Source organism: Malus sylvestris, chromosome 1, assembly GCF_916048215.2.
Source record: "Malus sylvestris chromosome 1, drMalSylv7.2, whole genome shotgun sequence".
NCBI lineage: Eukaryota > Viridiplantae > Streptophyta > Magnoliopsida > Rosales > Rosaceae > Malus > Malus sylvestris.
This window is the reverse complement of record NC_062260.1, coordinates 27,468,904-27,481,376: the sequence shown is the minus strand read 5'-3', so window position 1 is coordinate 27,481,376 and position 12,473 is coordinate 27,468,904. Positions and strand designations below refer to the sequence as shown.

Here is a 12,473-nt window from a genome sequence, read left to right as displayed (position 1 = left end):
CGGCGCAACAAACGCACCCTTAGCATATCAGATCGAGATCGCTGTAAATATAGTAGTTCCATAGAGCTTAACCTTATCTCTGGGGCTCAAAACATGATGTTGAAAACTTGAGATTACTTCAGATGACGAATTTTAGGGACGAAGCATAGTCTAACAAATTAAGCAATGAACGGAAATGGTAATTGAACACCTTTGTCGGAAAGAAGTTGTCTTCAAAGAGTTGTTTATTCTTTCATTTCCATATATACGAAGGTAAAAATAAAAACACTACTCCATCGAATTTGTTCAAACCACGGTAACTTGGATTTCGAATTAGTCATTAGACAAGCTGTAACACAAAGATTAAAGGAGAGTTGTACCTATGTAGGCAATCCCATCAATTTCTCAAATGCTCCTTGCTCTTGGGCAGTCTCTAAATGCAGAAGTTGTCTTCCCAAGATTTGAAAGTTGTATTAGTTATAAGCTAAAAAGTAGCAAATACAGCTCACTCAAATCACTCTCTAAATATTGAAGTTATAAAATCCGTCTTGAATCAGACTAGTAAACTAAAAATCTAAATTTTCAAAATTACATAATCAATGAAAAGCATACATGGATAGATTCAACGGTTGAATATGCACCGAATAATTAGTACAGAATTCTCACACGTATTAAATTCTAGGGATTACGTGGGCATGCAATGGATTCTTCATCACTATAGTAAACTCCTGCTTCTCTGACAGGTCCACGTCATCTCCCTCCACAGTTCTCCACTCAAATTTCCACACCAAATTCGCCACAAAGTACTCCAGGTGAAGCACCGCCAATCCCGACCCTGGACAGATCCTCCTCCCTGCCCCAAACGGCATCATCTTAATCTCCCTGCTCCCCCTCAAATCGAACCCTTCTTCTCCTCCACTGCTGCCCAAGAACCTCTCCGGCTTGAACGCCATGGGGTCCTCCCACACTTGCGGGTCCCACCCTATACTCGCCAGCATGAAACTAACACTCCCGTTCTTGGGCACCACGTGTCCGCCCAAATCCACGTCATGCGTCACCGCGCGCGGCACAAAGTGCGCCGGCGGGTGGCGCCTCAGCCCCTCCAAGATCACGGCTTTCAGATACGGCAGCTTGTGCAGGACCTCCTCCCGCACCTCGTCCTCCGTTTCTCCCATCACCCCTTTAATCTCGGCAAACAGCTTCTCCTGAACTTGCGGGTACTTCACTACGTTGGCCATGATCCACTGCAGCGCGGTGGAAGTCGTGTCGGTGCCGGCATCCAGAAACTCTGAGCATTGGCTGACCATTTCTCCCTCCGAAAGCTTCCGCTTTTCGTTGCCGTCGGGAAGCTCGAGGTCCAGCAGCGTATCTGTATACGACAACACAAATTCATCATCTTTGTCGTCGGTTTTGCTGCCCTGCTTTGCCCTATTTTGTCGTGCTCGAATCAGAGGGAGGAGCACTTCTCGTCGTTCCTCGAGGATTTTAAATAATTGCCGCCACCGATTTTTGAAGATAATCTTCGTCAATTTCGGCTTGAAATTGAGGATATTGAACCGCCCGAAACTCAAAAGTAGTTGGCGCTGCACGCGCTTGATTTCTTTGATTTGCTCTTCGTTCAATTTGTCGCCGAAGCACATCAGAACCAGGAGGCAGAACATGGCGTATTGGAAGTGGTCGACCACCCTGACTCCGGTGGCGGCAGCTTCGGAGTGGGATTGAGACTCGGTTTTGAGGCGGTTGACGAGGATGTCGAGAACCCATTTGCGGGCGTTGCCGTAGGATTTGACGCGGGAAGGGTGAAGGATTTCAGAGGTGAGGTTGCGGCGTAGGAGGCGCCACAAGGGGCCGTAGACGGCGGAGCCGATAGTGTGCTGGTTGCTGCTGACGCACTTGTTGGTGGCCAAGGCCAGGGGGCGGTCGGCGAACACGGCTCCGTTCTGGATTAAGGCCTGGTGGGCGAGGGAGCGATCGGCGACGAAGACGGTAGAGCGGGAGCCGATGGGGAGGGAGATGATGGGCCCGTATTCGGCCTGGAGTTTGCGGATAATAGGCTCGAGCTCCAAGGAAGATTTGAGGAGGAATAAGAAGCCTTCGATGATGTGGAAGAAGCGAGGCCCGGGAGGGAGATTGGGTCTGGAGATGGAAGTGGGTAGGAATAGAGAGAGAAGGGGTTTGAGGAGGAAGGAGACGCAGAGGGCGATGAGGATAAGGAACCAGGTTTCCATGGTGAATCGTAAGCAATCAGACAAAGAGCAACTGCGTTTGCTCAACAATTATTAGTTTCCATACTTTATAAGCATATTGATGAGGAACCAGGTTTCCAATGCATTGACTCAGCTGCACATATTGTCACTTTCACTTAAAATGTCTGACCATGACACTGCCCTCCTAGCCCTATACACTCTCGTCTCCTCCTATTTATGCGATTACAGTTAAGTTACGTTAATATTTTATATCACTATTATTTTTTGTCTTATTATCTCTATAAAAAAATCAATATAAAATGTTGATGTGGCTTAAGCGTGATTGCACAAAATAGGAAGAGATGAGAGTGTATGGGAATTGGGAGGGCAGAGAAACCGGGTCCAAAAATAAGGCCTGCATTGAAATTAAACTTTAGTGTGTTTCCTCGAATCACTAGAAGTTAATATCGCGATTAAATGTTAGTTCATCCGAAAGCGTTAGATATTATGTCTCTCCCCTTAGACCATCACCAACTCATGAAATAAAGCTTAAAATATAAGTTTTAAAAACCCTCCCAAACCATTTCCAATCATGGGTTAAAATAAGTCCGGGAGAGAAAATATATCTCTAAGCTAAATTCCTCCCAGGATTTAAGCCTGGCTTAAATTATTTTGAACCCACCAAATTGTTATATTTCAAACTTTTTTTTGTTTTTTTACTTATAATCTAACTGCTACGATGAAATGAGATCAAATCTAATAGTAAAAAAAAAGATTTGACGGCCCAAAATTAAGAAAATTATTTAAATCAAATTTAACTTAAAACTTTATAAACACCTATGTATTTGTATGATTTTTAATTACTTATCAGAATTTAAATATTTTTAGACTAAAATGTTCATAAAAATAAATTAAGATAATCTACATAAATTTTATTTTCAAAAAAAGTTACCAAAAACAAAAAGTTAGGCTAAAATCATTATTTGATCATCTAAAATTTTAAGCCATAAGGGTTGTAAAGGAAAATCAGATTCTGACTTATGGCTTAAAATTTTAAGCTTTATCCCCAAGGATTGGAGATGATCTTAAAGCAAATAAAATTGTGAGTAGAGATACTCCCGAATCTTGTAACAATCCTCACATAAGGGGTCTTTGATCACAATTCGTTGGGTGCCGGAACCCCCACCCTACAAAAGATCAAATTATACATACGCTTGTCAGACTTTCCATTCGCAAACCATAACTCTTGCTATGGAACTATTGTGCCCAAAATTTAGGTGCTAGTACTATTAGCATATCTGTATATGACCAACCTTATGGCTTGCATCTCCAGCTTTGCGTAATGTCACATATTCACCGCATCTCAACGCCCCACCAGCAAATTCAACATGTCAAAGAAATCAGATCAAGATCGTTGTATAAAGGGGTGGGCAAATGGGTACAGGAATTGCTGGTCGGGGCGGGTACGGACCAGTTCCTAATTTTGTAAAAACAGAACGATACGAGGCGGGCCGGGCCTGGCCTTTGAAGTTTTCAGTTTGGGCCAGTTCTAAAAGTATAAGAAATGCGAGAACCCGGACCGGCCTGTTTGTAATTACAATGGACAGACGAGATTTAAAATATCATATCTCCATCCAATCTCAACAGTTAGTTTCAACCCTAGCCAATTCCACCTCCCGAGTTCCAGAATCACCCTCAGTCTCTCAGAATCTCTCATTCCCTCGACTCGACTCCCTCCATGTCCCTTCCCTCGACTCCAACTCTCAGACTCTCACTCACAGTGTTTAATGCCGTCAGGACCAATACAACAGCACCACCTCCGCCGTCGTAGCCACCATCGAGCTCCAACTCTTAGACTCTCACATCGCCGTCGCTACCAACACAATGGCATCACCTCCGTCGTTGCAACCACCATCACCCTATCACCACCGTCGAGGAACACTGCTACCACCAGTGGTCCAGTACCACTACCAACCATCATCCCTCTAAAATTTAGGTAATTTTGAATTAGGTTTTATTATTAATGTGAATTTGTGAATATCTGGTGTAGGGATTTTAGGGGTTTTAAGTTAGAATTTGTAGATTGATGATTGAATCCTGTTGCCACCATTTAGGGTTTTCTTAAAATTTGAATTGCATTTGTAGATTGATGATTGATGTGTTGCCACCATTTAGGGTTCTTCTCTTCGCATCTACCAATTTTTTTCCATTGTAATACTGAATCACTGATAACAAATTTTAGGTTATTACCTGCGCAAAATAGAATAGAAACCGTATGAGCACTCGTGAACAAAGAGGATAAGGGAAGTTGTGTTTTGGGTCTAGTAGATGCGAGGCAATGTCGACTATCTTCCCACGTGTCATTTGGATTTGATTGATGCGCGCAAGCATGGTCTCAGGTTCTGTGGAAGTGATTCGGGTTTTAGATTTTCAGTTGCATCTTTGTCGAACATGCTTGTTTTGAATTTCCATGGGTTATTACCTGTTGTGGAGCCTAACTTTTCATGGCATATTCAGTGTCATTTATATTTGTAAAATTGTAATTCTTGTTTAATCCATGTAATTCAGTGTCATTTATATTTGAATTGCATTTGTAGATTGATGATTGATCTGTTGCACCATTTAGGGTTATTCTCTTCGCATCTACCAATTTTTTTCCACTGTAATACTGAATCACTGATAACAAAGTTTGGGTTTTTTTTTGGCTTTGCGTATTTCAGATTTAAGTCTAAGCGAAACGTTTTTCTGGAACAACCATGTCTCTGGTGAGTTTTAGTTTGTTTCTTCTAATGTACCAATCTCAGTTGTCGTCTCTGATTCAATGTAGTCCAGTTCTTCTTAGTTCTTATCATTCACAGTTGTCAATTTGTGTTTCTATTGCATCTCAAAAAGTTCGTAATTCGGTGATTGTAAGCGTTTGGTTTCACCAATGGCCGGTGTAGATGTGGTTGATGATGATACAATTCAATTTTAGATGTTCTTATATTGATCTGTTTTGGAAATTAGATTTGATTTTCGGATAGAAAACCCATTTGAAATTAAGCAATTTTTAGGGATTTGTTATGCTTTAGTTCACTTAGTATTCAAACATGTTTTAAGTTCACTAAGTTTCCCCTCTTTCTATATACTACCGATGAAATGGTAAATGTGTTTAAAAAGTACAACTTTCAATCATACGTGTTTGTTGTGTTGTTTATTATTATTCCATCTTCTCCTCTTTATTAATATATTTATTTTATTTATGGAATAATGTATGAGTTGTTGGATGATGAAAGCGCAATTAATTCATAATATATTGGCAATGGTCTGTATTTTAATTTGATCAATTTATATTATTGTTTCACGGACGGATATAATTACAAATGGATTTAAAAATACAACATAACGTTAAGAACCAAGCCGGCATTAGTGATATTGTGACAAGTCTTTGTTTTTATTTTGTATGGAGTGGTGTATGGGTACTTGGATGAAGGTGGAATTAATTCAATATATATTGGAGGTGGAGGACAAGGCCTAGCTGCAGTGGCACTAATGCCGTGGGAATTCCCCCTCATACTGCATGAATTTGAAGGGTGACACTCACACACCCACACACAGATTAATTAACTTAATGTGTAGCAGATGAACTGCACATTAAAGTTTTTCATACTAGTTTGTGTTGAATGTTAAAGTGCTAGCTAATCCCACAAACAAAAGTTAAAGTGCTAATTATTCTTGGCTCTGCGTCCAGACTTATCTGAATTTTTGCAGGCTAGGCTGTTTGTTTCCTTTTAGTCTTGTAGGCTTACTGCTTTGTTGCCTTTACTGTCGACCTTGTTTCCTTGCAATTTCTCAATAATTGGGGGCTCTGCTCTTGTTGTCTTTAGGTTTAGCACATTAAACAGGTTTGCTAATACAGATTGTTAGAAGGGGATCTTCTTTATTGCAGGAATAAGGGGATCTTCTTCATTGCAATTGATGTAAACAAGCCACATTCAGATCAAGGACCATTTGATGTTGTTTTGCATAAGGTGAGTGCTCATATGTTCTTTTAGAAGCATAACAACCTTTGATTTGGTTTCTGTCTTCTCCGACAAATTTAGCATGGCTTTGGTTTATGTAGTATACGGGAATGTGTGTAAACTTATAGTTTGTTTCTCTCCTTATTCCTAATTATTCCTAATCATTATGCATGTAAGTGAACCAGAGAAGCGGGGCTACTTTAGCCAATTCCACCTCCCGAGTTCTAGAATCACCCTCAGTCTCTCAGAATATCTCCCTCCCTCGACTCGACTCATTCCCTGTCCCTTCCCTCGACTCCAACTCTCAGACTCTCACTTACATTGCTTAACGTCGTCGGGACCAACACAACAGCACCACTTCCGCCGTCACAACCAGCATCACCCCATCACCCCATCACCACTATCGAGCTTCAACTCTCACACTCTCACAGCGTCGTCGCTACCAACACAATGGTACCACATCCGCCGTCGCGACCACCATCACCCCATCACCACCGTCGACGAACACTGCTACCACCAGTGGTCAAGTACCACTACCAACCATCATCCCTTTAAAATTTAGGTAATTTTGAATTAGGTTTTATTATTAATGTGAAATTGTGAATATCTGGTGTAGGGATTTTAGGGGTTTTAAGTTAGAATTTGTAGATTGATGATTGAATCCTGTTGCCACCATTTAGGGTTTTCTTAAAATTTGAATTGCATTTGTAGATTGATGATTGATGTGTTGCCACCATTTAGGGTTTTTCTCTTCGCATATACCAATTTTTTTCCACTGTAATACTGAATCACTTATAACAAATTTTGGGTTATTACTTGCGCAAAATAGAATAGAAACCATATGAGCACTTGTGAACAAATGGGAGAAGGGAAGTTGTGTTTTGGGTCTCGTAGATGCGAGGCAATGTCGACTATCTTCCCACGTGTCATTTGGATTTGATTGATGCATGCAAGCATGGTCTCAGGTTCTGTGGAAGTGATTTGGGTTTTAGATTTTCAGTTGCATCTCTGTCAAACATGCTCTTTTGATTTTCCATGGGTTATTACCTATTGTGGAGCTTCACTTTTCATGGCAAATTTAGTGTCATTTATTTGTAGGATTGTAATTCTTGTTTAATCCATGTAATTCAGTGTCATTTATATTTGAATTGCATTTGTAGATTGATGATTGATCTGTTGCCACCATTTAGGGTTCTTCTTTTTGCATCTACCATTTTTTTTTCCATTGTAATACTGAATCACTGATAACAAAGTTTGGGTTTTTTTTGGCTTTGCATATTTCAGATCTAAGTCTAAGCAAAACGTTTTTCTGGAACAGCCATGTCTCTGGTGAGTTTTAGTTTGTTTTTTCTAATGTTCCAATCTCAGTTGTCATCTCAGATTCAATGTAGTCAAGTTCTTCTTAGTTCTTATCGTTCACAGTTGTCAATTTGTGTTTCGATTGCATCTCAAAAAGTTCGTGATTTGGTGATTGTATGAGTTTGGTTTCACCAATGGCCGGTGTAGATTTGGTTGATGATGATACAATTCAATTTTAGATGTTCTTATATTGATCTGTTTTGGAAATTAGATTTGATTTTCGGATAGAAAACCCATTTGAACTTAAGCAATTTTTAGGGATTTGTTATGCTTTAGTTCACTTAGTATTCAAACATGTTTTAAGTTCACTAAGTTTCCCCTCTTTCTATATGCTACCGATGAAATTGCAAATGTGTTTAAAAGTACAACTTTCAATCATACGTGTTCGTAGTGTTGTTTATTATTATTCAATCTTATCCTCTTTATTAATATATTTATTTTATTCATTGAATAATGTATGAGTTGTTGGATGATGAAAGCGCAATTAATTCATAATACATTGGCAATGGTCTGTATTTTAATTTGGTCAATTTATATTATTGTTTCACGGACGGATATAATTACAAATGGATTTAAAAATACAACATAACATTAAGAACCAAGCCGGCATTAGTGATATTGTGACAAGTCTTTGTTTTTATTTTGTATGGAGTGATGTATGGGTACTTGGATGAAAGTGCAATTAATTCAATATATATTGGAGGTGGAGGACAAGGCCTAGCTGCAGTGGCACTAGTGCCATGGCAATTACTGCATGAATTTGAAGGGTGACACTCATACACCCACACACAAATTAATTAACCTAATGTGTAGCAGATGAACAACACATTAAAGTTTTACATACTAGTTTCTGTTGAATGTTAAAGTGCTAGCTAATCCAACAAACAAAAGTAAAAGTAAACAAAGATGGGTTGTCACTCGTCAATCATAATCTGCAGGGTTAAAGTGCTAATTATTCCTGGCTTTGTGTCCAGACTTCTCTGAATCTTTGCAGGCTAGGCTGTTTGTTTCCTTTTAGTCTTGTAGGCTTACTTCTTTGTTGCCTCTGATGTCAACCTTGTTTCCTTGTAATTTCTGAGTAATTGGGGGCTGTGCTCTTATTGTCTTTAGGTTTAGCACATTAAACAGGTTCTCTAATACAGATTGTTGTAAGGGGATGTTCTTCATTGCAAGAATAAAGGAATCTTCTTCATTACAATTGATGTCAACAAGCCACTTTCAGATCAAGGACCATTTGATGTTGTTTTGCATTAGGTGAGTGCTCATATGTTCTTTTAGAAGCATAACAGCCTCTGATTTGGTTTATGTCTTCTCAAACAAATTTAGTATGATTTTGGTTTCTGTAGTATATGGGAATGTGTGTGAACTTATAGTTTGATTCTCTCCTTATTCCTAATTATTCCTAATCATTCTGCAGGTAAGTGAACCAGAGAAGTGGGGCTACTCTTTTGATTGGAAGAAAGCACTAGTCTTTTCTTTGGAACCCAACAAATGTAAGTACTTAATAGTTAATATATCTGCACATTTTTTTTAAACTAGTTTTTCTTTAAAGGGGTGTGCTATTCACACACCCATTTTTACTTCTCACACACCCTTGTTAATTTCTGTCCGTTGATCTTCTTTAATTCATCCGATCCGACGGCCAAAAAGCAAAAAGGTGTGAGAGAAGTAAAAAATGGTGTGTGGATATCACACCCCTTCTTTAAAATATTGCTAATGTAAGTCAAATTTAGCATGATTCAAAATTGCTCTCTTCCTCTTTTTAGCATATAGTTTCTTTCTCCTATTTTCATTTGGTTTCATATCGAGTATTAATGGGGATGGATTTATTTAGCACGTCTTTCATTTGGTTTCTCTTTGTTTTCATTGAGCACGTCTTTCTCTTGTTTTCATTTGGTTTCATTTAGTTTCTTTCTCTTAATGGGGATGGATTTAGTAGTTGGTTTTATTCGTGATCTGAACTCTGAAGTTTTAATGGTTTCTTGAGATGATTAGTATTTTGTGGTAATTTCATGAAATTGGTGTACATATTTCGAAATAGCTTTATTTGATTAATGAATATACTTCCATTATTTAATTTTTACAGATTTTTACATAATGTCTCAATCTCAAAGTCAAAGTACCCTTACTACTAATGTAGCATCATCTACGGCTACATCACCATGTCTTCCACAAGCACAACCCACATAGGCAAAATCATCAATGCCTCCCCCAAACCCCTCATCCTCCAGAAAAAGAAAAGCACCACATATTCTAAAGACAAAACAACCAACTATAATAGCTTCACTAGAGAGATCTTCTTCTGAGAGATCTTGGGTTTGGGATCATGTCACTAAGTGTACCGTCTCGGAAATACAAGAAGTAGAAAAGGATGGAAAGAAAGATATGGTGGAGGTACAAGTATTGAAGGCTAAGTGTAACTATTGTAACACCCTTTTTGCATGTGATACTAGTGGGGGTGGAACTAGTACTTACATTGAACATATCAATAAACATTGCAAGTTATTTAAACCAACTAATGAGTTGCAAAAGGTTCTAGGCAGTTCTGAACCTTTTGGGGGATGTCAAAAACATGCTTGTTGCTAAAGGGTGGAGCCAAGAAGAAAGTGTGGAAGGTATTATTGAGTATATTGTGATCGAGGAGGTACATTTTAGTGTTGTGGAGAGTGAAGGGTTTAGGCGGATGATGTGCAAAGTCCAGCTTAGATTGCATGTTCCATCTCGGAGAACCATCGTGAGGGAGTTATTCAATATGTATGATACCATGAAAGATTATTTAAAAAGGGAGATACACAATCATAGAGTGAGCTTGACTACTGATACATGGACAAGTGTGTAAAATTTGAACTACATGGTGCTAACTGCTCATTTTGTAGATGATGAATGGAATATGCACAAAATGATTCTAAAATTTTGTTTGATTTCAAGTCATGAAGGCAAAGAAATAGGGAAGATGATTGAGCAATGTTTGGTTGAGTGGGAGATTGAAAAGGTAATGTGTATTTCAGTTGACAATGCATCGGCTAATAAGGTGGCAATTGAGTATATTGTTCGTAAAATGCAGAAATGGCATAATAGTAAAATTATTATGAATGGCAAGTTTATGCATGTGAGGTGCTTAGCTCATATTATCAACTTGGTTGAAAAGATTAGATACAAGTGTGGATGTTCTTAGAAATGTTGTGCGGTTTGTGAGATCAAGTCCCCAAAGGTTTAGTTATTTCAAGAAATATGTGGAGAATGAGAAGTTGGATAGTATGGGTCTAGTTGTTATGGATGTGCCTACTAGATGGAATAGCACATACATGATGCTAGAATATTGCTTAAAGTTTAAAAAAGCATTTGAAAGGATGTCCGAAGATGATGAAGCCAATATATACTCCGCCTATTTTAGGGAAAAGGTGCTTAATGATGAAGGAGAAGAAGTGGCGAGTAAAGGGAGGGTTGGACCACCTAAAGAGGAAGATTGGGATGGTGTAGAAGTGTTTGTGGAATTTTTGAAGGTCTTCTATCTTATAACTTTGAAAGTTAGTGCAAGTAAATATCCCACATCTAATACAGCTGTTCATGATGTCAATGTTGTGGAAAATGAGATTGAAAAGTTTTTTTTGCCTGAATATATGCAAACTGGAGAAAGTATATAGTTGGTGCTACGTGATATGACATTTAGCAGGAGAGCCAAATATTGAAAATATTTTTGTTCAATTGACTCCCTTAATCAAATATTTGTAGTTGCCCTTATCTTAGACCTAAGGTTCAAATTGAGGCACTACATGCACTTGTGTGGAAAGCAATTATAGCTTCCTGAAAAAGAGATTCAACAGAAAAGTAATGAAGTGAAGACATTGTTAAAGGCAATGTGTGATGAATATGCTTACCAAGCTTTCGGTTCATAACACAACAAAAGGGTAGAGAAGATTTACTTGTTGACACTACTTGTTCAAGGGTAAAACAATCATCTTCTAGTGTGCCAACAGAAAATCTAATGATATTTAGTCAAATCGTAAATGATTGGGAGAATGAACTAGAAGACACCGAAGATATTGCGCTTGCACATGAGGTGGATAAGTATCTCCTTGACATTGTAGAGAAAGTACCATATGGTTCACAATTTGACGTTTTGAAATGGTGGAAGTTGAAAGGGAGGAGCACATATCCCACACTTGCTTTGATAGCGAAAAATGTCTTGCCAATTCAAGTGTCCATAGTTGCCAGTGAAAGTGCATTTAGTGGAGGAAAGTGAGTAATTGACCCTTTTAGATCATCTCTCCTTCCTCAAACATTGGAGTCATTGATATGCCTCCAAAATTGGTTAAGATGTGAACCAATTAGCAACATTGAGTATGAAGCAAGTTCGGCTGAGCTTGAATTTTATCAAGAGTGTGAATAAGGTAATTATTTTGTTTTGCATAGCTTGATTTATACTTTATATTAATTGGTTTACAATTAACGTTTGTTCTTTGTTGTAGAATATAAAAGAAGAAGAGCAAATACTATATCTACAAGCTCAACCATCTTACCAAGTGTTCCTGAAATTGAAGCTCCTCAAACAACTCGAACGAATAAAGGAAAAGGAATTGCGGTAATATTTTAAACTCAAATGAATAAACTTTAAATTTCAATGATTCAATGAGGATAATGTGATATTAGACGTTAAAAATGTCATGTTTATATTCTATTTTTGCTTACAGATTCAATGAGGATTGTTGTTAGAACTTGGACGTTGGATGTGGTTTTGGATGTTAATTTGGAATTTATTGTGGATGCCTTGGACTTTCGGATATTTTGTATGTTGATTTGATTTTTAGATGTTGGACGATGTAATATTGTTATTTTGGATGTATTGTTAATCTATGAACTTGAATGTTGGACTTTGTATTTAGAATTTTTGATTGGATGTGAATAATGGTGAATTTGTGCAAAATTTGCATAAATGCAGTCTGTGACT

General features: G+C 38.3%; 1 protein-coding gene and 1 pseudogene across 1 annotated transcript; one reads left to right on the top strand and one right to left on the bottom strand.

Moving 5' to 3' along the window:
* Positions 1-425: 425 nt before the first annotated feature.
* LOC126616177 (cytochrome P450 89A2-like) lies at positions 426-2,261 on the bottom strand. Its single transcript, XM_050284188.1, has one exon. The coding sequence runs from the start codon at positions 2,205-2,207 to the stop codon at positions 651-653; it is 1,557 nt and encodes a 518-aa protein (XP_050140145.1). The 5' UTR covers positions 2,208-2,261; the 3' UTR covers positions 426-650.
* Positions 2,262-7,501: 5,240 nt separating this feature from the next.
* LOC126616211 (uncharacterized) lies at positions 7,502-12,462 on the top strand (annotated as a pseudogene).
* Positions 12,463-12,473: the final 11 nt, after the last annotated feature.